This window comes from Aulostomus chinensis, chromosome 10 (genome assembly GCF_037954235.1).
Source record: "Aulostomus chinensis isolate RoL2024-O1b breed Wild chromosome 10, RoL_Achi_v1.0, whole genome shotgun sequence".
Classification (NCBI taxonomy): Eukaryota; Metazoa; Chordata; class Actinopteri; order Syngnathiformes; family Aulostomidae; genus Aulostomus; species Aulostomus chinensis.
In genome coordinates, this window is record NC_141329.1 from 6,056,944 (window position 1) to 6,081,715 (window position 24,772).

At 40.3% G+C, this 24,772-nt stretch overlaps 1 protein-coding gene and 1 long non-coding RNA gene across 3 annotated transcripts in view; one reads left to right on the top strand and one right to left on the bottom strand.

Moving 5' to 3' along the window:
* The window catches only part of LOC147254195 (uncharacterized), a 21,653-nt gene extending 4,129 nt beyond the window's left edge, over window positions 1-17,524 (top strand). For both annotated transcript variants that reach the window (XR_015118130.1, XR_015118129.1), the window contains exons 3-4: window positions 827-889; window positions 16,337-17,524. This is a non-coding gene — a long non-coding RNA (uncharacterized LOC147254195). The remainder of the gene's footprint in view (window positions 1-826; window positions 890-16,336) is intronic.
* A 2,456-nt stretch (window positions 17,525-19,980) lies between these two features.
* Window positions 19,981-23,033, bottom strand: LOC147254196 (uncharacterized). Its single transcript, XM_086215778.1, has 2 exons — window positions 22,929-23,033; window positions 19,981-22,399 (listed from the first exon to the last, which is right to left on the bottom strand). The coding sequence occupies exons 1-2, from the start codon at window positions 22,959-22,961 to the stop codon at window positions 21,152-21,154; spliced, it is 1,281 nt and encodes a 426-aa protein (XP_086071904.1). The 5' UTR covers window positions 22,962-23,033; the 3' UTR covers window positions 19,981-21,151.
* Window positions 23,034-24,772: the final 1,739 nt, after the last annotated feature.

The following is a 24,772-nucleotide window of genomic DNA, read 5'->3' on the forward strand; positions in this document are numbered from 1 at the left end:
TCCGAGGTTAGCATCCAATGACCCAAAGACAGTGAGTGCATTTTTAAAGTAGATTTTGGATTAGTAAAGAAAATAGGTGACCAATAGTTTATGGGACCTTAAATCTTTATGTTTGACTCTTGCCACCAAGACTAGCTTTGCGCGGCTTCCCTTTTTTCCAACCTTGTCTGGTTCAGCCAGTTGTCAGCAGCCAGTACTTTAAGATCAGCACTTCAAAATTCCAGCTGCAGTGTTTATTGATGTGTTTTATTCCTTTGAAAATTAAAATGTCAAAAAGTTGTGTTAACAACTAACCTTATTTCAGTTTATTAACTGAAAAACCCATTTAAAAAGCTCAATGACTTTCAGATGAGGAAATCAGAAATTAACTACCACTTACTTTAACTTCATTCAACTTATTTCGAGATTTTAGGACTCTTGTACTAAAAATTAGAAATTGACTGTTGCTGAACTAAATGTATTTGGCAAAGAAACCATTGTGATGGGAGGTATGCATTATTCAGGGATTTGTGGTCCTGCCTAACTTCAAGTATATAGACAAGTTTTAGGTAATAAATGGAAAATGTGTGTGTCAGTGGTAATTCTTTTCATTAACGTGCAAGGAACTACAAGTATATAGACAAGTTTTAAGACTGTCCCCCCAGGATGTGTCTGCGAGATTCAAACGCATTCACACCTGCATTCAAAGTTGTATACTCATGTTTGCATGACTGGTGTATTTATACCACATGTTAACAGGACCTAATTATTTTCTGCCTCAAAACACTGGTCTAATTAGTTCATAGTCTTAGGAGGTTGTCCTGGTTTGTTTGTCTCCTCCCCTCAGATTAAGACCACCACAGTGAACAACAAGCTATTAGCAAGAAGTCAACAACTTAAGTGCCTTGAGGTAAGCAGACCCTTCTGTCGATTTGGTTCGGTAAACAAATGTTGACTGTAAACAAGCTATTTGGTTGGCAAGGTGAGTTTACTTCTATAAACAAATCCCTTTGGGTGAGTTGGGGATTACTGGGGGAGGCGGGGTTGTCTGTTGGACAGGGGGAGGGGAGAAGGAAGGAGAAAGGAGGAGAAAAGAAGTTTTTGCTTCTTGTTGAATCCAGCTGGGCTAGGGTACCTTTGGAGTACAATGAGCTCAATGAGCTGCAGAACCAAATAACAAACTAATGGCCCGCCTTCTGTGACACTACCCCCATACACACACACACACACACACACACAGGCAATAACAGAGGACGGTGAATGGTGGGGATAGAAAGGCCTGATTGAGGAAAGAGATGGGGGTGAGAGTGGGAGGAAGGGGTAAGATTATTTAGGGGAAAATGTGTGTGTGTGTGTGTGTGTGTGTGCGTGTGCGCGCGCATGCGTGTGTGTGCGTGTGCATATGACGGAACCAGAGATTGTTTCATTAAGAATGGATCTGCTACGAGCTTTATCTACATCAGCCAGCCACATGCAGATGTGTCATGGGACACATTCCCCTGCTTTTTCTTATAATCTTCCTGTAGTGAAATAATTAGCTGGATCATTAAGACTGCATTTACTAATTCAGCATCTGTTCGACATTAGAAGAGATTTGCAGAGGTGACATTGCAACGGCAGCGTAGCCCAAAGCGAGGCAGCAGGGTGCCGCTGTTGTACTTTTTTTTTTCGTGAGATAGGATGAAGTGATGAAGTCAGAAGATAGGTTTCTTTAGAGAGATTAAACATTGCAGCATCTCTGCGTGAACCGACGTGTTGGTGCTCTGCTGGTGGTCAGTGCGTGTGTGTCAATGTCTTAATCACACGCACTTTCCGTCAATTGAAATCCTCCAGATTAAGTGAAGTCATTCCTCCACAGCCATGCACATGCTTCTGTCGATAAGAGCCCACAATTACCAGTGAAATAATAAAGAAAGGGAAGGAGGGGTCTCTAGACCTGCTGAACATCTGCTCCTCTTTTCCTTTCCTTCTCCTAACCCTCCACCTCACCCCCCTCCTCTCTTTCACATGGTTCCTCCTGCCCCATTCGTCTGTGTGTGTATGCATTTGGATGTGCTTTCAAGGATACTTTGGGTTTGTACATTATAGGATATTTTAGGCTTTGGGGGAGAGTTGGGCAAGTTACAGCAAGCAGCAAACATGAGCGATGTCTATGATATGGCACTCTGAAATTTGTCATTTTTTTCGGTAGAAATTAAATATGAGTTATATATTAAAAAAAAAACATTTTAGGAATTGTCAAACTATATAAAAATAGTATATGAAAAAGCATGAATTCATGGTATCTACCAATATGAATATGACAAAACTGGCTGCACAGGAATTTTGATTTATATATTAATATACAAAAACTTTGACTTAGTCTTGTTGCACACACACACACACACACACACACACATATGCACGCATGCACACATGCACTGACACAAATCCAGAAACGCTGCACAGTAGGGTTCTACTCGCAGGACAAAGGTCATAACCTAACCTCTGACCTCTGACATCATCCCCTCCTACTCCCCCTCTCCTGCACGCTGGAATTCACTCCTGTGGATTCAATTAGAAAGCAAGAAGAAGGAGAGCAAGTCTGAGGTACCTAGGAGTTTGAAAAACAAGATAACAGTGACAAATGTCCTCAGCCAGACTGTCATGGAAAAGGAGACAATGATTGGGGTGGGGGGGTGTAAAAGGATGGACGGGGGAGGGGAATAGGAGTCAAATCAGTGGTTTCTTTGAAGAGCACTCATTTGGGAGAAAGAGGCAAAATGTTGTGTTTGTTTGTTTGCATCAGACATCTGGGGTCAACAAAAAGTGCACTGTACAGCCAAGAGCAGTTGGAGAACATTATTTTCGTGGTGCAGTCAATCAGTATTTGATGACACTGACACGCCCTCCCTTAATAGATTTAAAACAACGTGAAACTTATGTGGTATCAGTGTTCGGAGGTTCCTTCCTGTTTCACCACAGCAACGTGACTGTGCACAGTGAATGCTCAACAAATGCTTCGATTTGGTGTGAAAGGACTTGAAAGATCTGACGTCAGCTCTATTCAGGATGTCTGAGATGAATAAACACACAAAGCATAAGTCAGGCTCTATTCTTGACATCAGCGGCATCTCAGACGAGTTGAGCCTGTTCTAACAGCAGAGTGACACCTCTGCTTTTAAATTGATGGGTTTAACATTTGACAGTCCATTTATTCTGTTTCAGTGTGGTGTAATGTGATATCAGGTCTAAGTCCTCGGTTCATCTTCCTTGGCGGGTACATGGAAGTAGACAGGATGTAGGGAGGGAAGTTTCTTCACTTTTCCTGTGAGAGAACTATTTTTTCTTAATTATATGTGTGTTTATTACAGTGCCCTCTGCTGGAATAAAGATTAAATCGACAATGTGAGACCCAAGACAAAAATGTGTCACGATAGTGATTTTGATTTATTTAAAGCCATAGTGTGTAACTTTCCTGTCTCCCTCTGAAACTGAGAGTAAGCACAAAAACACAGATGGAAGTTGTAAATCCTCTGGTGAGTCCTGGTGTAACGTATCAGGCAGCTCAACATTTGAGCAGGTGCAGAGTTGCTGTTTGAGTATACATTTATAAACAGTTATGAACTGTTATTTATCATTACTTCTGCCAGTGAGGTTGTGTTGTCATTGCTGTCTCTCTGCCTGTCTGTCAGCGGTACACAACAAAAACTTTGAGGCCAGTTTTCATCAAACTCACACTATGAGGAACAGCCACACACCCCATTGTACGCAGGGTTGTGAGGGCACGTTGATCGCTGCTTGCAGCTTTCAAAAGTGTCATGGGCTGAAAGCTTGCTTTGGCAGAGGTGTGCACTGTGTGAGTGCTTTTCAGTTTCCTCAGTATCACTCAGAAAACTCCATATACTGTGAAATGCAGAGAAATTTACCTGCAAAAACAGGATACATGAACATTATGTAAATTTGAATGTGAATTTTTATTCATTGGTAAAACTTGTGGACTATACTTTTATTTAATGACATGGCTACTGTATATTAATGAGGCTGGGTGCAATAAATGCACTCTGCACTCAGACATTCCTAATGTCCTTAAGTGGTTCAGCCCAAGTCCGCAATTTATTTGGTGAGAAAACATTATGAATAAACCCAAATAAGGCATAAAGTATGTAGACTGTTGTGTGATTGGTACAATAACCTTGTGAAAGGCTTTTAAAAAACATAACAGTAATACATCCAGCCAGTCAGATGGCTGATTAATATCTTCATAGGTTATGTTGTCACCGAGTCACTTATATATGTGGCAGTGTTGCTGTTTGAATGTTTAGCCTGTAGGAGGAGCTGTTGCACCATTAGTGTGTCAGATGTGATCAGCCTCTCTGAGTTGATAAAGATTAACTCTTGTTTCTGTATCAAGACATGAGAAACGCCATCTACATCTGTTACCTTGGGGCCTAACATGTTTTATGTCTATTTTTACTACACACACACATGAAACAAATGAATTTAATGAGATACACACAGAGCTAAAGAATGACACGGCAAGGAGCCAGGACTGTGACTAAACACACAGACAGGAAACTTACACAACCCTCGTCCCTGGAAGCCAGCCACATAACGGTGTGTTAAGCAACACTTCCTGGAGATCCCCCTGAACCCAAAACAAAACAAACAGCCAAATCTTTGTTCCAATATCAGAGCGATGGTCTATCACGGTGGATTTCCGGTAGCCTCGTGAGTAACCAGAAGGCAAAACAGATCTTTAAAATGTGCTTCGTCAAGGAGTTGGTTAAAATACAAAGAATATGATCTGATATTTCCACTAATTTATCTCATTCTCCAGTTGCACAGCCTGTGTTCGGATCAAACTTAAGCTGAGATTTATGAGCAATGAGAAGGAATTCAGAGTTTTGATGTTTTATATCACTAACAACAACATGCTGAGGAAGACGGAGCAGGAAGTAAGAGATATCGAGGAGGTAGAGAAGAGGAGAGAGATAAGGCAAAAACAGTTGTTTAAGATCATGTTTTTTATCGTGTTATAAAATATTCAACTATACAGAACGTGTGTGTGTGTGTGTGTGTGTGTGTGTGTGTGTGTGTGTGTGTGTGTGTTGACATTTGAGGGTGACAGAAAGGGAGAGTGAATGATCTGTGTGTGTGGGAGAGCATGTCAAATACTTTTAGCAAACAGTAATTTGAACATTTTGTCCAAATAATCTTGTGGCCAATGAAGAATAAAAAAAAAAATCCTGTCTTAAAAAGTCTTTCATGACCAGAGCTGCTCATTATCATTGAAATCAATCAATCAAAAAAATCAGTTTGATTATTTCTTGGAAAGTTTTTTTTTTTTTTTTTCTCGTCATGACCTTACTTTTCTGACAGTAGACCAATAGAGGAACCTGATTATTTACGTAAAGTTGTAACGCAGACTGCTGCCTGGGTACTGAAACAGTTCCAAATGTGGAACCAACATCATGCGGAGGTGCCATTGCAACACATTTATTTGTTGAAACTGGTAGAAACAGGAGAAAAAAAATGGCACTTATTTGCAGTGTCAGACATTTTTCTTAGTAAAATTTTCAAAGGTATTTGTCACTTCCAGTCCTGAAAATAAGCTACAACTGCCGGAGCTGACAGGCACGGCATGGCTCAGAGGTAGAGTGGCCCTCTAGCAAATGAAAGGCCACTGGTTCGATCCTCATTTCCCATGGTTGACCATGTTGAAGCATCCTTGAGCAAGATACTGAACCTCTAATTGCTCCCGATGGCCCTGTGACGGACTGGCGACCCGTCCAGGGTGAACCCCGCCTCTTGCCCAATGTCAGCTGGGATAGGCTCCAGCCTCGCAACCCTTAACAGATAAGTGGTACAGAAAATGCATGGATGCTGAAGATGATTTTATAACATCAAATTGCACTTTTTTGTGAGAATTTTTAGTAATGAGTCAGTACTTCCAACTTTGCAATTAACAGCAAAAGGAATGCTTCTTGTCTCTCTTCTCTGCAGGTCCTTTGATAGTTAGAATGAGATTAAATTGTTATAATGACAAGATGGCAGGTGTTCATGTTTCTTTGGAAATTACATTTATGACAGACACGTCTGTGAATGACTCACAGCCTATAAACCTGCAGTTTAGGGATTTTTGTTAAATCACTGAAGCCAATATTTGAAAGTTGAAGTGAACAAAATCCAGAATATTTGAAAGAAACGGGTTGCGTGGTGTAGTTGTGCACAGATAATGAGGTCCCTTGTGCAGTCACAATAATTCTTCTTCGATTTGATTTAATGTTTATTCTGCTTTTGAAAACACTGAGCAACAAATGGAGCAATCATGCACCAACTGACAACAATGACTGCCGTTGTTCATGCAACTTTGAAAAAGAATATACTTATATTTTAATGTGTAAGAAAAAAAACTTGGAGGGGTCTCAATGTGTGTATTGTAAAGGAACATGCATGTTTTGGGGGGTAAAACAGTAAACTGCCTCAACCTTAACCCACCAAAAAGATAGATACCAGTCCGTCCTCAAACAGCCTGTGTTTTTTTTAAGGAGCCGAGACCACTAAGTATTTACTATGCACAATGAATATAGTGGCCAGAGCAAAACCTGTTGTTTCTTGGCTGTGTATTGTTCTTCGGATAAATTAGGTTCAGGATCTTGGTGTGTCTCAAAGAAATCATCCTGCTCATCATCCCCTCTTACAAATTCAACCACGATGAGCACAGCGGCAGGTGCACTTCCACACTTCAACAAATGCAATTGCATGTCTTTGGATGGTGGGAAGAAGCCAGATTACCCAGAAAGAACCCAAGCAGGCACAGGGAGAACATGCCGGCTCCACACAGAAAGATCCCATGCCCGAGCCGGGACACGGAGCTGGGACTGGAACTCGGAACCTTCTTGCTGTGAGGCGACAGTGCTGACCACTGCACCACTGTGCCACCCCAACCACTCTTGTTTTATTTGCTGACAATTTTTGAGGTTCTAATTCTATTAATCCATGCAAAGACCAATTTGGAGAAAGGTATGTTGGGTGACTTTCAACCAAGCTACACTACAAAGCCCATCCACTACTATTCATTGTGCTAAGCTAACTGTCTTTCAGCTCCTCTCTAGCTCCCTAATGCACTCACAGAGGAGAGAGGGGTATCTATCCTCATATCTGGCTCAGAGAAGGATGGAAAATCAGTGTATTTACCAAAAGGTTGCCATGTTCCTTCAAGGCTAGTTCAGGGTGAGTGTGTCTTTGACCTGACTGTTAAGAGAAAAGTGAAGGAAGAGGTTTGGCACTACTGGTAACTTTTTCTGTTAGAATGTATTGACAGTGGTTCCAGAGGTGACAGCTGTGGAAAATTTGACATGTTTATATTTTCAGCCTCATTGTGTTTTCTTTTGTTTTGTAATATTCAGTGTATACATTATTTGTGACAAGACATTGGTGTGAGTAGTAGATTAATGTTATTAGCGGCAGATGTTTAAATGTGAGCACCGGTGTGTGAGTGTGTGTGTGTGTGTGTGTGTGTGTGTGTGTGTGTGTGTGTGTGTGTATGTGTGTGTGTGTATGTGTGTGTGTGCGTGCGTGTGTGTGTGGGGTGTGTGTGTCTCCATCCAGCCGACTATGTGCCAAGAGATGATTCCCAGTCTGTATATTCTCACACTGCGCTCATCCAACTGTATCCAAGCAACAGCTCATAATATTGATCAGTATGTTTGATCAGAGCGTTATTGATGGATCTGGTGCTTCATAACAAATGACATCTCCCACTTTCATGTATTTACATACTGGTCTCCAGGTAACTTGTGGTTTAATGCTGGTAGCTCTCTCCATTTGTTTTTCCTTCACCTACTTGTCTTGTCTGGTAGATAAGAGTTCGCCTGCATCTGTACGTGCATCCCCTGCGTGTCAGTTTGTGGGTTTTGCTGTAAATGGCTGTGTTGAGCGTTGTCTCTAGCCTACTTCCTCCTAGTACTTTCCTTGTTTTGTACCAGCTTGCAGGTCTGTTAAATTTATGTGACTTACATAAATTACCCTGCCAATGTTCTCGTATTGTGTGATTCAGATTCATATTGTGTAATTCAGATACACTTAATAATATCTGTTTTCTTTCAACAGGTTCTATGGAATAGTATCACATTCATTAATATTTCAGTTAAAAATATGTATATTAAAAAGTGCACACCTCAATCACTTTATTAGAGTAGAAAAACTGTTGATCAATTTAATTCCAGGTACTGTATGCAGGCTGTTGGTCACATATCAATGATATATACAGTATTTGGAGTCTTTGGTATCACAAGGATATGGCAGGTTTTTTTAGCTGCTAACTTGTATTCAATGCAATGAATAATGAATGTAAAATAGGTGCTGTGATGTGCTCCTGAAATAATAGCGTATTTAGAAAAGAAAGTCCAGCATTTCTAGAAGAATAGGCAGATATGGTTGATTAAAGTGTTTAATTTGAAAGGGGTTGAAAGTGATGACGAATATGATTAAATATGCTCATCAGTTTTTGTTGTTACAGACTGTCTCTAGGTGATGTGACTCTACGTCTCCTGAGGTGTATTCTAGCTGGAGTAATGCAAACATTAGGTCATGGTAAATGGTGTGCCTGTGTGTGTGTGTGTGTGTGTGTGTGTGTGTGTGTGTGTGTGTGTGTGTGTGTGTGTTAGAGAGAGAGAGAGAGAGAGAGCGAGTATTGACTAAAGCCACTCTCACAGACAGAAACCAGACTTATGACCAGTAAATTGAGAACAGCATGTAATAAAGGACAAAAAGAGTGTCCCTAGTTGCCAAAATGTGGATTTTTGGGTCATCAATTTAAAGGGATTGTTTACCCAAACTTGAAAATTCTGTCATTATGTACTCGGTAGTAGTAGTAGTAGTAGTAATAGGTCGGGTGACATTTTTCAGTCCATCCTGCTTGTCTGAAGTAAACTAAATGTCCCGATGCCTTGATAACTGATGTTGTGTTTTTAGCTTCATTTGCAATATGGCGAAATGGCTTGGAGCTTTAGGCTGCAGTGAGGCTAAAATCACAGCATCACGTTGGGGCTTCATGACACTTCAAATGAGCAGTAATGAGACACTAAATGATTTAATGTTTATTTGTACACTTCATTTGTTTGAGAAATTACTGCAACACATTTTCCTTCAGAACACCAGCAGTGTTTTTAGTCATAAAATCCTTCACCAGAACTTCCATCAGCCTGGGGGGTTGAGTAAATAATGTCTGAATTCTTATTTTTAGGGAACTATTTCTTTAATGTTATACAAGTAGTGGTTAGGTAGTAACCAGAGTAAAAGGTCAATTTAAGTGGGAAAAAAATCAGAAGGGAGAACTCACACCTCTTAAAAAATGTAACTGAACTCTCTTTCAAGCGTTGTCAGATTCTATGCTTCCTGTTTTTACGGTGGTCAATACCTATAAACTACCTCACACAACAAGTCACTTCCCAAAAGCTTTGCTGTTCTACGTATGAGGATAATTGCTCCATAACATATGTAACACACAATCATGAGCAGCATGATTATGCAAAATGTGGTCAACTGCTTTACCAGTATGTTTTGATGGAGTGTTATGGTAATTTCCTTACCGCTGTTGTGCAATGATAACAGAGTTAGAGTTAGACACATTCCAGTGGGAGACAGGTCGAATGGCAATTGGATACATTTTTAGAGTGAGGCTGTAAATCTACTGTTTACTGCACACACACACACACACACACACACACACACACACACACACACACACACACACACACACACACACACACACACACACACACACACACACACACACAGTGTAATCCCAAACCAGAACCCCCCAAAACCAAACTGCAAACATGGGGTTACAACAATGTTGAGAGTGAAATGTATATATACCAGTGTAAAAAGATTTAATTTAACTTTGTTAAACTATATTTTGGACATGGTATTGCATATGTCAGTAGGTGCTATGTAGAACCCTGCTGTGTTTGCACTGGTTTTTAATTATATTTCTGCTGCTGCAGCTCAGATTTAAACCTTCTCACACTAGTCAGCTCAATGTGCCATTAATAAAAGCCTCCAGGAACAATAAGGTCCACCATGATGGTTACTTTTCATAATAATAATAATAAAACAGTAATATGAATAGAACCTGTTGCCTTTTTGGTTTATCCATTCCATCCCAATCTGTATGTAGTCTTTCAGGTTGAAGATTTATATTCATATTGGAAATGATCGGTCAAAAAAATTGCTGACATAAAAAAGGCCATGGTGAAATCAGCTGTGGAAGGTTGCATTGATGACCTATTTTATTGGTCAATTTGTCAGTTACCATCACAAATGGGATTTTTACATTTGATTTTGGATTATCACAGACTAATATGCTCAGAGGCAGTCTATCTCAGCAGCCTTCGGGCGAGAGGCGGGGTTCACGCTAGCCGGGTCACCAGTCCATCACAGGGCCAACACATAGAGACAGACAACCATTCACACTCACAGTCACACCTACAGTCAGTTTAGAGTATCAATCAGCCTCGTCCCCTCTTGATGTCTTTGGACTGTGGGAGGAAGCTGGAGTACCAGAGAGAACCCACACAGGCACAGAGAGAACATGGAGACTCCACACAGAAAGATCCTGTGCTCCAGCCGAGGTTCCAACCCACAACCTTCTTACTGTGAGGCGACAGTGCTGACCACTGCACCACCGTGCTGCCTGTTATATTGTAGAACAAACCAAAATGATATCTGAAGACCCATTTAATTTCAGACGAGGGAACCGGATGTGCAGCAATGCTAACTTATTTCCAGGTTTTAGTACTCATTCCTGCTTCACTTTACTATCTACTATATCTACTACCACCGCGCCAATCACCAGGAATCTTGGTACCTAACTTCAGTCTATGTTTGTAAAAAGGTCTACCAAAGCATTTTGATGAAAAATGGTACAAGTTTGTGTGCAATTATTGTGCTGCTGCTGGCTTTCTAATGATGAAACTGATGTCTCACTCCTTCAAACAGAGCTGAACTACCTGAAGTAACTTAAGTCACCCTGAAACCTGCTTTTTGCTGCTTGCAGCTTTCTTCTCTTCTCTTCTGTTCTCTTCTCTCATTTTCCATGATGCTTATTTTCATAAGAAGGAATTCTGCTGGCCTCTGCAGTGCACTGGTGTCACTATGTATTCCTGGGAGGGAGGCCAGAGTTAAACACACATACTCAATATCCATTCCTTTTGCTTTCAATAACCACACACACACACACACACACACACACACACACACACACACACACACACACACACACACACACACACACACACACACTAACCACTTCATTTTCAGTCCACCTGTTTAAACATAGCAATGTGTGTATGTGTGTGAGTGCTTTCTCACAGAGGGGCCTATTGTCCCCCAGGCTAAGATGTGTGTGCTGTGTCATGAATTGGCTAAGCAGCCACAAGCCCACTGCTGATTTTAGCGTAAAACTAAAGCACTGGACCTAAAATAACATACCCCCTGAAAAGAAGCAGCTGAGGTTAAAAAAAAAAACCTGCCCTCTCAGCAATGAGTCCTTTATGAAAACGTACATCACAGTATCTTGAAAGTAATACGCACAGAGATTATGTGAATATGAATAAGACCTGTTGCAGGTGACAATTTGAAAAACAAAGATGCTATTATAATGACTATTTACAGGGGGACATACTGTTACTTTCAAGTGTTCAAGACAGTTAATCAGTTTATGAGAGTAACACTAACAAATCACTGTTTTCTGATAAATGATTTGTGTTTATTCATAATTAATTTAAAGAGCTATTTTTTTCATTTCTAAATGAATGGCTAATTGATGGCTGGTAAAAGACATGAAAGATGTGTTCCTTGTGTAGTGAGATACTCACCTTTGTGTGCTGCTTGAATGCGCATTTGATTACGAGATGAATCCACCAATTAAACCCACCATTTGACAGGTTAAAAGGTATTAGCTTTCCCTTGAGAAGAGATGCTTGATCACATTGACATTCAGCTGAGCAAGGCTGTTCAATGTGACTCTAATCTTCGAAGTAGCTAACTTTTCATACCACTTGCAGCGAAGGTAGAAAGGTCAACACCACATACACGTTATCACCTTATAAGGAAGTTGTGTTAGCAAATATGTGCTACACAGCCAATAACTAGCTAATGTGGTCTGTCATTTATTAGTGCCAGTATGCCTTTTTTGACTAATTACAGCTGTGACGACAGTGATGAGAGTGAATTTGTTGTCCTAAAGATCAAATCAATGAGATGCGACAACAATTCACAGAGTTGCAAACTGGTGGTAATTCTCTACGAGGGAGTAGTTACTGCCCTTTTCCCACCCATGTGTTAGTATTATATACTACTGGTACTCCTTTAATTGCCAGCTTTTTAATTTTATCACGGTAATTGACTTTTCTACTGTACAGTCTAGTGTAGTTTAGCAAGGCCTCCCCCCAGCTGGTATTTAGCCTTTAGCATAGAAAGCTGCTTTTCTGTGTGCTCTAACACATCTGTACTTAATAAATACACTGACATAGTGCTAATTTATTTTCATACCATTTAAAGAGAAGGACATAAAAACAGGAAGTGTGAAGTCTAAAAGGAGAAGTGTGCAGTGTTAGTGTGAACAGGAAGAGGGCAGGGAACATGTACGGACCTATTGTGAAAGATCTGCTTTAATAACACAAACAGATGTGAAACTGCCTGAGGGGGCTTTCTTCTTCTGCCCAACACCGTAATGCAAAAGATCAGACCACAGCTACAATTTATAAGTGTCTGACAATTCTGCCGGGGGCACATTTAACTGTCTGATTCGGTTGTATACTTGTATATTTGTGGAAATGCATGAGTAACGACTGGCAGAGAAAAGGAGTGGAGCTAAGATTGAAATATTTGTATTATCTATGAGTTTAGATCAAACAAATAAGACAATCAAAACCTATAAGTAAAGATCTATGTATGATTTTTTAACTAAAGATCGACAAATTTTGAAAAATAACCCACTGAATAAACATAAACATATGGAAACCTTTTGAGCCAGTAGGACCTTACACATACTGCTGTTCAGTGACCAATGCTATGGAGCTAGTAGTGGCTAGTGTGGATGTTTGCACAAGGATGGAGCGGAGGGGTTAAACAAATCATCTAATTCTTAACAAAAGAAGGTGTTTGAGTCCCATTCAAAGCTGTTTAGAATTTTAAACGTGATTCAAGACAGTGTTACCACCATTATTATAACATCATATCCCAAGAGCGCTACGTAAAACATTTAGGAGGACATAACGGCTTTCCTTCCAGTCTAAATTCTTGCTTGTGTTGTCCGTCACTTTGGACAAAAGCTTCTGCCCAATGAAATTGTGGGTCTCTGTTTAACCCAGGATACAATTATTACCCCTATCTACAGGTTCATGTGTGGTGTCTGAACTACGACTGTGACTCGTCACAGAATTATAATTAAAAACTACTTTTTTTTGGAAAGGGAAGTTTGCTTTGTTTGAAAGCAAATCCAGAGGAATTGAACTGATAACATACTGATGTAGTGCATTGATATCTGCAGTAGGTGAAAATATCAGTTTTAAATTGAAAAAAAAAGTTCTATCATTTAATTCATTCATTGTTTTAAGAAAAAGGTTTCATCTGTTGATCTGGTTCAAAGTATCAGATCATTAAGCTCATCTAGTTCTGGTAATAAAGTGGGAGAGGCAATTATCATACAGTTAGGTTGCACTTTTCACTCACTCAGCAAAATGTAATGAAAAGAAAAAGGAGATAAAAACCTCAAGCAGTTTATGCTGTTGAAAATTTTTTTAAATTTTTTTTTTAGTTTGGCTTCTTTATTGACATCAATCACATTGAAAACATTTAGTCTGAAGGTTTTTTGAGAACCCGCTCCCAAAAGTAGAGAACCACAGACCCCAGGAAAGTCAAATATCTGCATTTGTCTGTGCGTGTATAAATCTTGTTTCTGGTATCTGCATCTTTGCAGTTTGTCCAGACTCATCTAGATTCACTTCTGCTTCTGCAAAATAGAGAAGATGACAAACTTTTACCTAGTAGAGGAGCATAAACCTCTGCCAAGGTCCATTTGATATTTCCTGGTTTAAATGTGCTATATTTCAACTGTGTTCTTACACAGGGTCCACTGGTCCCATCCTTGCGATGAAAAAGTGAGTTAACTCTAGTAAACAAAGTAATACATAATGAACGGAACATAACAACAACACGATCCTGTCATTTGCCTTTAATTCATGGATGTTGGCGGAAAAGTACAATTATCCTCAAACTATTATTCTCGCCAGTGAAACACCAAAATGTCACAGTGCATAAAAGCAATCAGGACACATAACAGATATGAAAGCTTCTGAAAAATTCAGCTATCCAAAATTGATAGCATCCTCAAAGATACACCCTCACACTCCAAAATAAGTGAATCTGTGTCTCCCTAAAATGTTACAAAGCTTGTCACTGGGGCAATACCCTTTGAGAGGACAGTTGTGTACTCTCACTGTGTACCCTGTCTGTTAGTTCAGAGGTGCACTTCTGGCCTCTTGGAGACCAATACCCCAATCCCAATTTAATACATTTTGAATTTACCTCAAAATGTTATGGGCCCCCTCTTGGGCCATGTGTCAAACATCCTCCAAGTTCTGTAAAAATCAGCCCAGTAGGGTTTTTTTTGTTTTTTTTGTTTTTTATAGGGGCATAAACCTGTTTCATCAGGAAAGAAGCAGTTGAAAATAAAGAGGGCATGTGGAGAGGGTGTACCTCTGCCCCCCCCCCATGACATCATTAGATCCAGATCAGTTTTGAAATTTCATCATTTTTTTTCAAGACATATGATCAAAATCTATCTAAAAATTTTGGAGTTATGCTGCCTGAAGACAGACAAATTAACCACCTCTGGTGATCACATTGCAGTACCTTCTTGGCTGAGGTAAAAGTATTTTTATATTGAATTCATAAACGCTCCTCTGAGGCATTTCCGAGAGCACAGGGAAGGAGATTTGTGTAACCTCATGGATGTTTTTCTTCTGAATTGGAAATAGAGCACTTAGTCTATACTTCCAGTGCCAAATCGCACTCGCTAGTGAAAGTACATTTGAGAGAGGAAGAGCGGAGCAAAAGGAAAGGAGAAGTGGTCTGAAGCACTCAGAGTGGGGGGAGTTCAGGGAATTTTTCTGCCGTTTCCCTCCTATCGTTAACCAACACTTCTCTCCCTCCTGCTCCGTCAAGTCCCCTCCCCCTGTTCCCTGTGTTTGCGTCACAGCGACGGGGCTGGCGCACAAGTGAGGTCGGAGGAAAAGAGAGCAGGAGGAGGGGTAGTTCTGTAGCTGAGGAATGTCGCAGAGGGAGAGAACATGGCTAAAAAAGGACAGCACTTCCACTCTGGTGCTGTGATGTCACTGCTCAAATATTTCCTCCTTCCTTCCCTTCCAAATCATGCTTACTGACACTGCTATTTCTTCTTAATTTCTTTGGATTACTCCACCTCCCAAATTAGCCATCAACTGTGTAGCTAAAAGATCAGTGCAGAGATTATTCCTGGCAGATCATTTCCAAATGATCCAAGTCCAAAATTTTCCATGTGTCCATTTGTCAAGATACGTTGGAAATTGTGATTTGTCACTTTAAAGGTCTGGAATTTTTGGTTTAGGTCAACTTTAATCCATTATCAGTGCACTAAATACTTAGTGGAGAGGCTTAGTTCATAATGTTTTAAACATGGAATAATGCAGCTTTAAATGAATGTGAAATCAAACAAGAAGAATCAAACATATGTTGTTAGATGTTTCTACATAAGAGTGGCATCTTTCAAGCGCACATTTAAGTCTGTCTCCTTTTTCCAGAAGCCTTATTCAACCTGCAGCAAAGGGATGATTTAGGGGGAGTACAGCACAAAGCTCAGATGAGTATTTTCTATGTATTCCAAGGTGCATTAACCCCTTGGTTATTCATCTTTTCACAGGGAAAAAAAGGGTAGGCTAGTGCTTTCCAATGACCTAGTTCGTCAAGACGAACTTACATAATGTACTTTATTGTTCTCTGAGCGTCTGTCGAAAGTTTGGGCTTGAATGATTACTTAACCACAATGCTTAATCTGCAAATTATGACAGAGAAAGAGGTAGGTGGTGGATTTACGGAGCTGTAGGAAAATCAAAGCTGAAACCTGACTGTGGTTGACTGTACAAACAGAAGCACGTACACACACACACTCACACACACACACACACACATGCACGCACGCACACACACACACACACACACACGAAACAAAAAAAACCCCGGCATATGCAGCACATTATATAGGTATTGGAATGTGACTGTGTGTGTTGTCTTAGACAATCTACCAATCCTATTTTTTTGATCGCCCCAGGTCGAAACTTCGCAATAGAACTGGCCTGACAAGCAGAGGAGTCAGAGAAGATTGCTACAAGGAATGCTTCCTCTCATCCGCTGACAGGGACAAATTCATGTTCTCCATCACTTAAACGATTTCCCCACAAGTTCCATCTCTTTCATTGTTTTATTACGTTGAACAAATCCTTCTTGTGCTTCCCTTGTAATTCAGTTTCTGTCTCACCTGTTCTACTCCTAATGACTTGTGTCTGTAGAGTATGTTCACTTGGCTGTTTGCAATCATCAGGACCTTTTGCTGGAACTGCTTCAGTCTCTTTGGAGGAGACTTTCTCTGTTCTAATCTTTAGACAAAATAATACGATAAGAGTTCTTCACCCAGTTTTGAACTTTATCCCTAAGGTGTGTGTACGTGTGTTGTGTGTGCAGTGCTGAGGGTCAGGTGACATGGGTAAAGAGTTTTGACATCAGGGGCTTTGTGGTTGATCATTAACAGCCCTACAGAGGGTGGTGTTAACTCTTGTAATGATCTGGTTCAATGGTTGGATCAGGTGGTTGAGAAGTGATACGAGATAGAAGAAAGTATTCATAGAATCTAAATACTCTTCAAAAATACAAGCGTACGGTAAAAAAGGCACACCTTTTACTCCACTTTCTCCAGTCTTAGAAGCCTACTTCCTTGTTAATGTGTTGTGAAGTGACATTAAAGTCTATTCAAGAAATTTCTTTTAATTTTTAAGCTGTACAGAAGCCATGCATATTCAGGGAACTCTTTCAGGAAACATATATGCATCTAACTTTCCTTTGGTTTTAATTCTGTCGTGTTTTTCAGGTAAGACATTTGCGGTTTTGTGAACTTCATCCAGTCTGATATCATAGAACAGGCGATGAAGTTAATATTTCTGAATTCACAAATACATACTGATCCCTTCTTTTTGTCTTCACTGTTTACACTTTGTGGTCATTGTCCATCACCATAGCAACACATCCTGCCATTGCTCTAAAGCGGAACAAAGTTTAAACTTAGTAAAGACAAAGCAGCAGCAGTAGTCATAGCTGAGTTACACTTCAGCGCAGCTTTTAAAAATCATGATTGTGGTGTGTATAATTCATATTCATGTCAAGAGTGCTTCAGCTGTATTTTACTCTAACACATGGGAAATTAATGCATATAAACTTAGAACAGCGTCCCCAGTTTTTCTTTGTGTTAGAGGTTAAATAAAAATGAGCAGACTTTTTGAGCGCTCGTGGATTTTGTACTTACACCTTTTTGTGTTTACCACTTAAGTATTGAAACTGAAGACTAGAGAGGTCACATCAACCCGACACCTGTCACCATGTTGATGTTCTGACATGTGAGTACCCAGACGTCAGTATTACATGAGTAGTCAATAGTAATAGGTCATAATACGCTTATGACTCATTTTGCTATCAACTACACACCTGCCAAGTTTCATGGCTTTAAATAAACGTTGGCCAGGGTCATAAGAGTACTCTGACAATTAATGGAACTCATATTTAACACCTACACTAAAACCCCGTAGGGTGCTATGAGGTATCAGCACAAAGTAGTTTATATAGAAAAAGACTGAGGCAGCAAAAAAAAATTGTCAGATGTGTATTTCAGGAGGCACAATTACCTCTAAAAAAGTGAGTAAAAATATCTCAAATGTCCCAATCAATAGATCCAACTTAACAGAGGAGAAAAAGAAATCTGTGATTATGCACAGTAAAGAATATTTATCAAAAAGAGTGCTTTTTCTTGATGGTTTCTTAAATACTGTATTACTAGACTCGCAAGCATGTATTTTTAATGTATCCAGTTTGTGTTTATAGACTGCAGCTTTGTACCCTAGGGTGGTGCCTTGTATCCTAGGGTGGTGCTTAAGTCATAAATGTCTTACACAATCCAACATCCCCTTAGGTTTCTCTGGACATAGGTGAGTCAGTTCCGGAAGCAGCGGCGGACAAATGGGTTAACAACTGCTAAAAGAAAGCAGCTGAAGATTTCCAGTGAAGTAGAAAATGTTCAGCCCTATAATTTCTTTCCACAATATGGTCCAAAAACAGATTTTGAATAACACAATACCTCATCATTCCAAGCTGAATCATGTTTAACTACTCTCTGAATTGTTGACAGTTAAATTTGCAACACATGTTGTACAGGCTCCTTTTGGTAATGATTAAGGCTCTGATTCGTACTTGATACATTAACTAGATTGATCCAGATTTAGGGGATTTTCTCTTCCATTCTTCCTTATTGGATCTCAGCCGGATGAATGTTTCCAGATGAGAGACACTTGAATTATAGGTGGAGATGATGATTTATACCAGTGAAGGAGGCAGGGATGTTGGAATCAGTGGTGGTATGCATCTGTCTTCATAGTTCCAGTTAAATCTTAACAAAAGACAAAAAAAAGCCTTATAATCAATGCTTTGCTCACTTTAGCCACGTGCTTTCCTAATGAGGCAAAAATATATAACCCCCCCCTTTTACATCAAGTCCTGAAAGTAATTTTAAAAAAAGCCATTTTTTCCCAACATAGTAATTAAACACCTTATAGTTTTTTTCTTTTCTTTTTTTTTTTGTTATAAATGAATTAAAAGGAACAATAAAAAAAAAAAAACAGCAACATTTCTGTGTAAATTCTGACTAAAGTGGCAGTGACAATTACTTCAAACTTAGGAAGTGCTGTTCTGACTGCCGTCATCAATGATGTCATGACATTCATCCCCGCCTTGGATGCTCATAGTTTTAGATTTCTCAGGAACTGAGTCTGATTGTGAAATCCCACTTTTTCTACAGCAGCACTATGAATATGGAATTTTGCACCTGGCTTTCACTGTTATCTGAACCAGGCTTTTTGGGTGGATGTTTAGTTTTAAATCATTTACAGCCGGCTCAGCTTTATACTGATGAACTCAAGGGAGCGTGATATGTCAAGGACATCCAGTGCAGGGTGTCATTCCCTCGGGCTTCACTGTATTCCTCAACACCTTACAGATTTTTACCTAGAAGAGAAAAGTTGTGTGATAATGTGTGTATGCACAACCACACAACTGTATACATAACACAGCCAGTGTATGCTGCAAAACACAGTCGGGGAGGGCAATGGAGGATAGGCGCTCAAATGCAGTTTGTTTATCAGGTCTGAAATGAATTATAAGGGATGGAGCAGAATAGAATTGATGTGTGGTTCAGTTTGCAACGGCTACATTCCTGATAGAACAGAAACACGAGTATTGGTACTGAAATGTACTTTATTGACTCACAACTACCAGGCAACATCTAGTTAATGTATTTGTCATCACACTAGGGCTTGAGCCATTAATGCGTTTGATTTAGGATATTTTTGAAGTGTTATATAGTACTGTATGAGTGTTGTCTTTTACTTAAAGGCTGCATTACAGCTGAGAATACTGAAGATATTTCCTGAACTTTCCAGACCGCTCTTGTGGTTTTATTATGAGCCTTTACTCACATAACCATCACATCCACTTTACTGACGATAATCAAAAATCTCATTTGTGCATACTTTTGGAAGGCACCAATAGTCAGTCTAACAAGATTGTATTGATATTGAGAAATCTGGTCAAAAATATTGTGATATCTGATTTTGTCTATAAATGTCACTTTAGTTTTTAAAAAAAAGAGTCTCTAAAAGTTCATATGTCTGCTTGAGTGTGTGTGGGAAACTATTAATAGAAGTTATGTAAGAGCCTACGTAAGAAACCAAAGCTCATCAAAAAACAAATGCGAGTCGATGAGTCAAAAACAGCATACATTCATTTCCTTATTCAGAAATTTATTTAGTTGCTTTAAGGCAATTAAAAATATAAGATTCTCTTTTTTACTGCTTTTTCTCACATTGGTATTTCACAGACGTTGAAATAATTCTTTATAAATAAAATACAAAATACATTTTTTCTTTATACAGAAATAAATATCATAATAAATATATTAGTTTAAGTTAAACAATGCTAGGCAACGGATAACCAAAAGGAATACTGCGGTGTTAAAGTCCCTGAACCAGGTTGTCAGACAGACAGGGGACCAGAGAAGATGGGGTGCAGTTAACAAACCAGCAAAGATTACAAAATGTTAAGTGGGTCAGGACACAAGATCTAAACTAGCTGAAATACATGTTTTTGTTTTTCTGTAGGCAAACTTTGATCTTTTAGCACTTTAATTTGCTAGCACCCCAGGTCTCAGGAAAATGAGTTTATGCACCCACACCCACACACACACACACACACACACACACACACACAAGCACACAGGCATATATACACAAAAGCACATGCACACTAAGTGAAGTATGAAGTTTTGGTTGAATGCTACTGGGAGAGTTGACAGTTTCTCCCATTTGAATTTGCTGTAAAGTGCATTTCACAGATAAAATGGCATCATTGAATCAAAGACACTGTTCTTGGTACTGAGGCTGATGAGCCTCTGAGGCTGCGGGGGGGGGGGGGGGGGGGTTAAGGCACGGGAATTAATCATGATCACTACTGATAAGTTATTTTGATCACTACAGATGTATTGCTACAAACCAGAGCAACTGGTACTGTCCTGATCCTTAGATGAGCTATGGAAGACCACATACAAAGGTCTAATGGGCTATATTCTAAGTATTAAAATAGATTCTGATAACACCTGGGTACTAGAATCATCTTAGTATGTGTAATTTGTCAAAGACAAGCTCCAATTTTGGCAACATGAATTAAGAACATTAAGTGTTATGGTGTCTTAGATGACTTGTCCTAATCAGTTCTGGTTCAGACACAATTAACAAGGTGTCAGTTCTCCTTGGTATTTTCCCTTTGGATCCACTCAGTCAGACAGGGACAGACGTTCAAACACAATGAGCCTCTTGGTGGCTGAGCCATCAAAAGTTGGGGACTCAGTTCCACTGGAGCCACCGCTGCTGCTGTAGCTGTCCTCCAGGGAGTCCTCTGATGAGAAGCGCTGGAGTCCAGCAGGCTTCATGAATCCCCCTTGGCCTCCAGCACTGCCAAACATCCCACTGTTGTCCTGGTGGTTCCCGTCGTCCATCCTGGCGAAGGTTTTGCTGCTGTTTAAAGTAGAAAAGTCATTTCCATGGCCACAGACACAGCGGGAAGCCTTTGGCTCCAGAATGAGAGGAATGTTATGGATGTCTCCAGTGCTGGCACGGGTCTGATGGTTGCCAAACTGGAATGCTGCTGCCTCTCGCTGCATTGTGTCACCAAACACAGGGGAGATGAGATCTGCAGGAGGTGGAGAGACGGAGGGAGCCCGGCTAAAGCCCATGTTAGGATCAGTGAAGGATGAAGGGAATGATGGAGGAGGTGAGGTGCGTGAAGAACCCAGGAACCCTGCAAAGCTGACACTCTGGCGGAGTTGGTGGCGTGGATTCTGACCACTGGTTGCTGTGGCAGTGGGTTGACGCTGGAATTTGGCAGATGATAGAGGACCTCCACTGATTTTTTCCTCATGAATGAAGTGGCAGCGTGATCCATATGGGCAGTAGCCGAAATTGTAGAAGGTTCTGCAGGGCTCTGTTTTGTACTTGGGGTGGCGGTACAGTCCACGCAGCTCTGCCTCACCATGAGCAAACTGGCACTTACTGCCATACTTGCAGCTGCCAGTTTCCTGGAAGCCACGGCACAGCTCAGTCTTGTAGCGGTTAGAAGACAGCATTGGGGGCACCTGGGGTGGGAGGGCAGATGAAGGCGGAAAGCCCGGTGGGGGAGCCACAGTGGTGGTGGGGCTTGAGGGAAAAGCTTCCAGGTTCTTCAAGTGTCCGAAAGAGGAAAGCAGGGCGCTGCTGGACTCAGTCAGGCTCATGGAACGGTCAGGTCGGAAGGGGAGCTGTTTTTGTTTGGAGACAGAAGCCTGGCTCCAGATGTTGGACGACCAGATAGAGCTGCTGCTGTCATCGTCGTTTACATGTTCGGTGCTCAGACTGTGGCTTGATGAGGCAAGGGGGGAAGGGGGGGGAAAGAAGGAGGTTGACCTGTTGAGCCGAATCTGGTCTGGGACTTTGAGTAGGGACTGTTTTGTGAGCAAGGCATCATCCAGGGCCAGGTTCAGAAAGTTCTGTTACAGACAGATGAAGGAAATAATTGATGAACAGATAATACTGCACATTAAGGAACAATATATACAATTAATGGGCCTTTGAAATGTTTTCTGCAATAAATGACGAACTCTGCAGTATAGATTCCTACTTAAAAATCTTCCAAATCTTAAAAAATGTCAAAAAATTGTATTAAATGTGACTACACACTTATCTTCTGTTGAGAAAAAATACAGAGGACAATTAGATGTTTGCACTTTGCGACTCCTTCTTATGTACATTCTGATACTGGAAGACAGTACAGGAATTCAAGACACAAACAACCCAGCGAAGACTTGAATAACTTTAAACTTCAAACTGAACCATTCCTCTGAAGCCTAATCTCTACTTCAATAGAAGTAAACTATCAAATCAGTAATACAAAAAGAAATTAAATTGAATATTCAAAGGAACAAACCTAATATTCCCACGGGAGCTTTGCTCCAGAGAAATCCTTCTCCAACTTTATGGAAATAAAACAATGCGGTAAATTCCTAAACATTGACTCACCTTTGTGAAGATGTCGTCAAGCATTTCGGACATGCTGTACCCTTTTGTCCAAGAGAGCAGATTCAACTCAGATCCACCGTACTCAGCTTGATACCTGTGTTCAGAGTCAAGTCAAGTTAGGTCTACGCTGCTCCACCACCACTTTTATATCCTCAGAAACTCCTCCTAAGTTTGGGAGGAGTTTCCACCCGCTATGTTCCCGGATGTCCCTCCCTCCGCTTCAAGTTTCAGCTGAGCTCAGAGTTGGGTGTGGAGTAAAACACACACACACAAAACACACACACACACACACACACACACACACACACACACACACACACACACACACAGAAAGAAAACTGTGTATTTTTAGCTAGCTGTGTGAAATGTTTCAGTTTCGTAGGCATGTGAAAGCAAAGTATCCTCAGATCGTACATACTTCCACCCAGACCTTCTGCAGTCCACACTTTGTGTATTCGCACTCTGTATGTTCATAACTGTGAATGATGTGACATTTTCTGCAGAGAGCGATACATCATTTCAGCTCTGTGAGACTTTTCACAATCTAAAGCACCCAATGCAAAGTGGCGGATAGACAGCTGTTGGTTTAGACCCTGTACACTGATCCTTTTCATCCCACATCACCAGTAAGGGAACTATTTTCTGTAGTAAACACCTTCAGACAGATGTATAATCATGTATGACAGTATATACATTTTTATGACTAATGGTAGGGTTTCTGGAAGTACGATAAATCATCTTGTCATCTAACCACATACTATACAGTTTCAGGGGTATAACTGAGGAGAACTGTACTACTTTGTTGTTTACCAGAACACATGCTGCAATATTTCCAGAGTGAAAAAAACAACCAAAAAAGAAAACAAGAACAAATTAATCAGAAATGAAAAGCACTCTTGCTACTGTTATACAATTCTAATATTTAGATTTCTTTTTGAACGATCTTTTATGTCTCACAGCGGCAATTAATTTGTGATTGTTCATTTTCAAATAAAATAAACTGAACATCATGTTACCATATGATTATTGTTAGTGCTGAGCAGCTGGTTTTTTTTTCCTTCGTTTTAACCACGAGTCTCTATGGTGAGCATTGCAGTGGTTATAATTCTTGTTTTGCTTCTCATAAGAATTCAAAAGGAGCGTCACAGCTGTTCTCGCCACCATAGAGTATTACAGTAAATGCAGTGTGTGTTTTTGTGAATGTTTTATGATCTTGGGTTATTTTAAATCCTTTATACACACACAATATAATGGCCTTTGAGAATTTGTTTACCAGCTTCCACATAAAAGCATGTAGTTTAAACTTGATTCTTTTTTATCAGTGATGCCTATTTGTCCCAACGTGTTTGTATTGATAATTAATCGAATCAGGAGAACTTAGTGTAAGAATAGATTATCCATCCATTTTCTTCCGCTTATCCCGTCTAGGGTCACGGGGGGCTGGAGTCTATCTCTGCAGCCTTCGGGCAAGAGGCGGGGTTCACCCTGGACAGGTAACCAGCCCATCACAGGGCCAACACATATAGACAGTCAACCATTCACACTCACGGTCAGTTTAGAGTATCAATCAGCCTCGTCCCCTCTTGATGTCTTTAAACTGTAGGAGGAAGTTGGAGTACCAGAGAGAACCCACACAGAAACAGGGAGAACATGCAGACTCCACACAGAAAGATCCCGTGTCCGAACTCGGGCTCGAACCCGAAACCTTCTTACTGTGAGGCGACAGTGCTGACCACTGCACCACCGTGCCAACCTAAGAATAGATTATTAGTATAGTAATCTGATATTATGTAAGAAAAGGTGGGATTAAACAGGAATGATTAAAATAAATATCCCTTTGATGC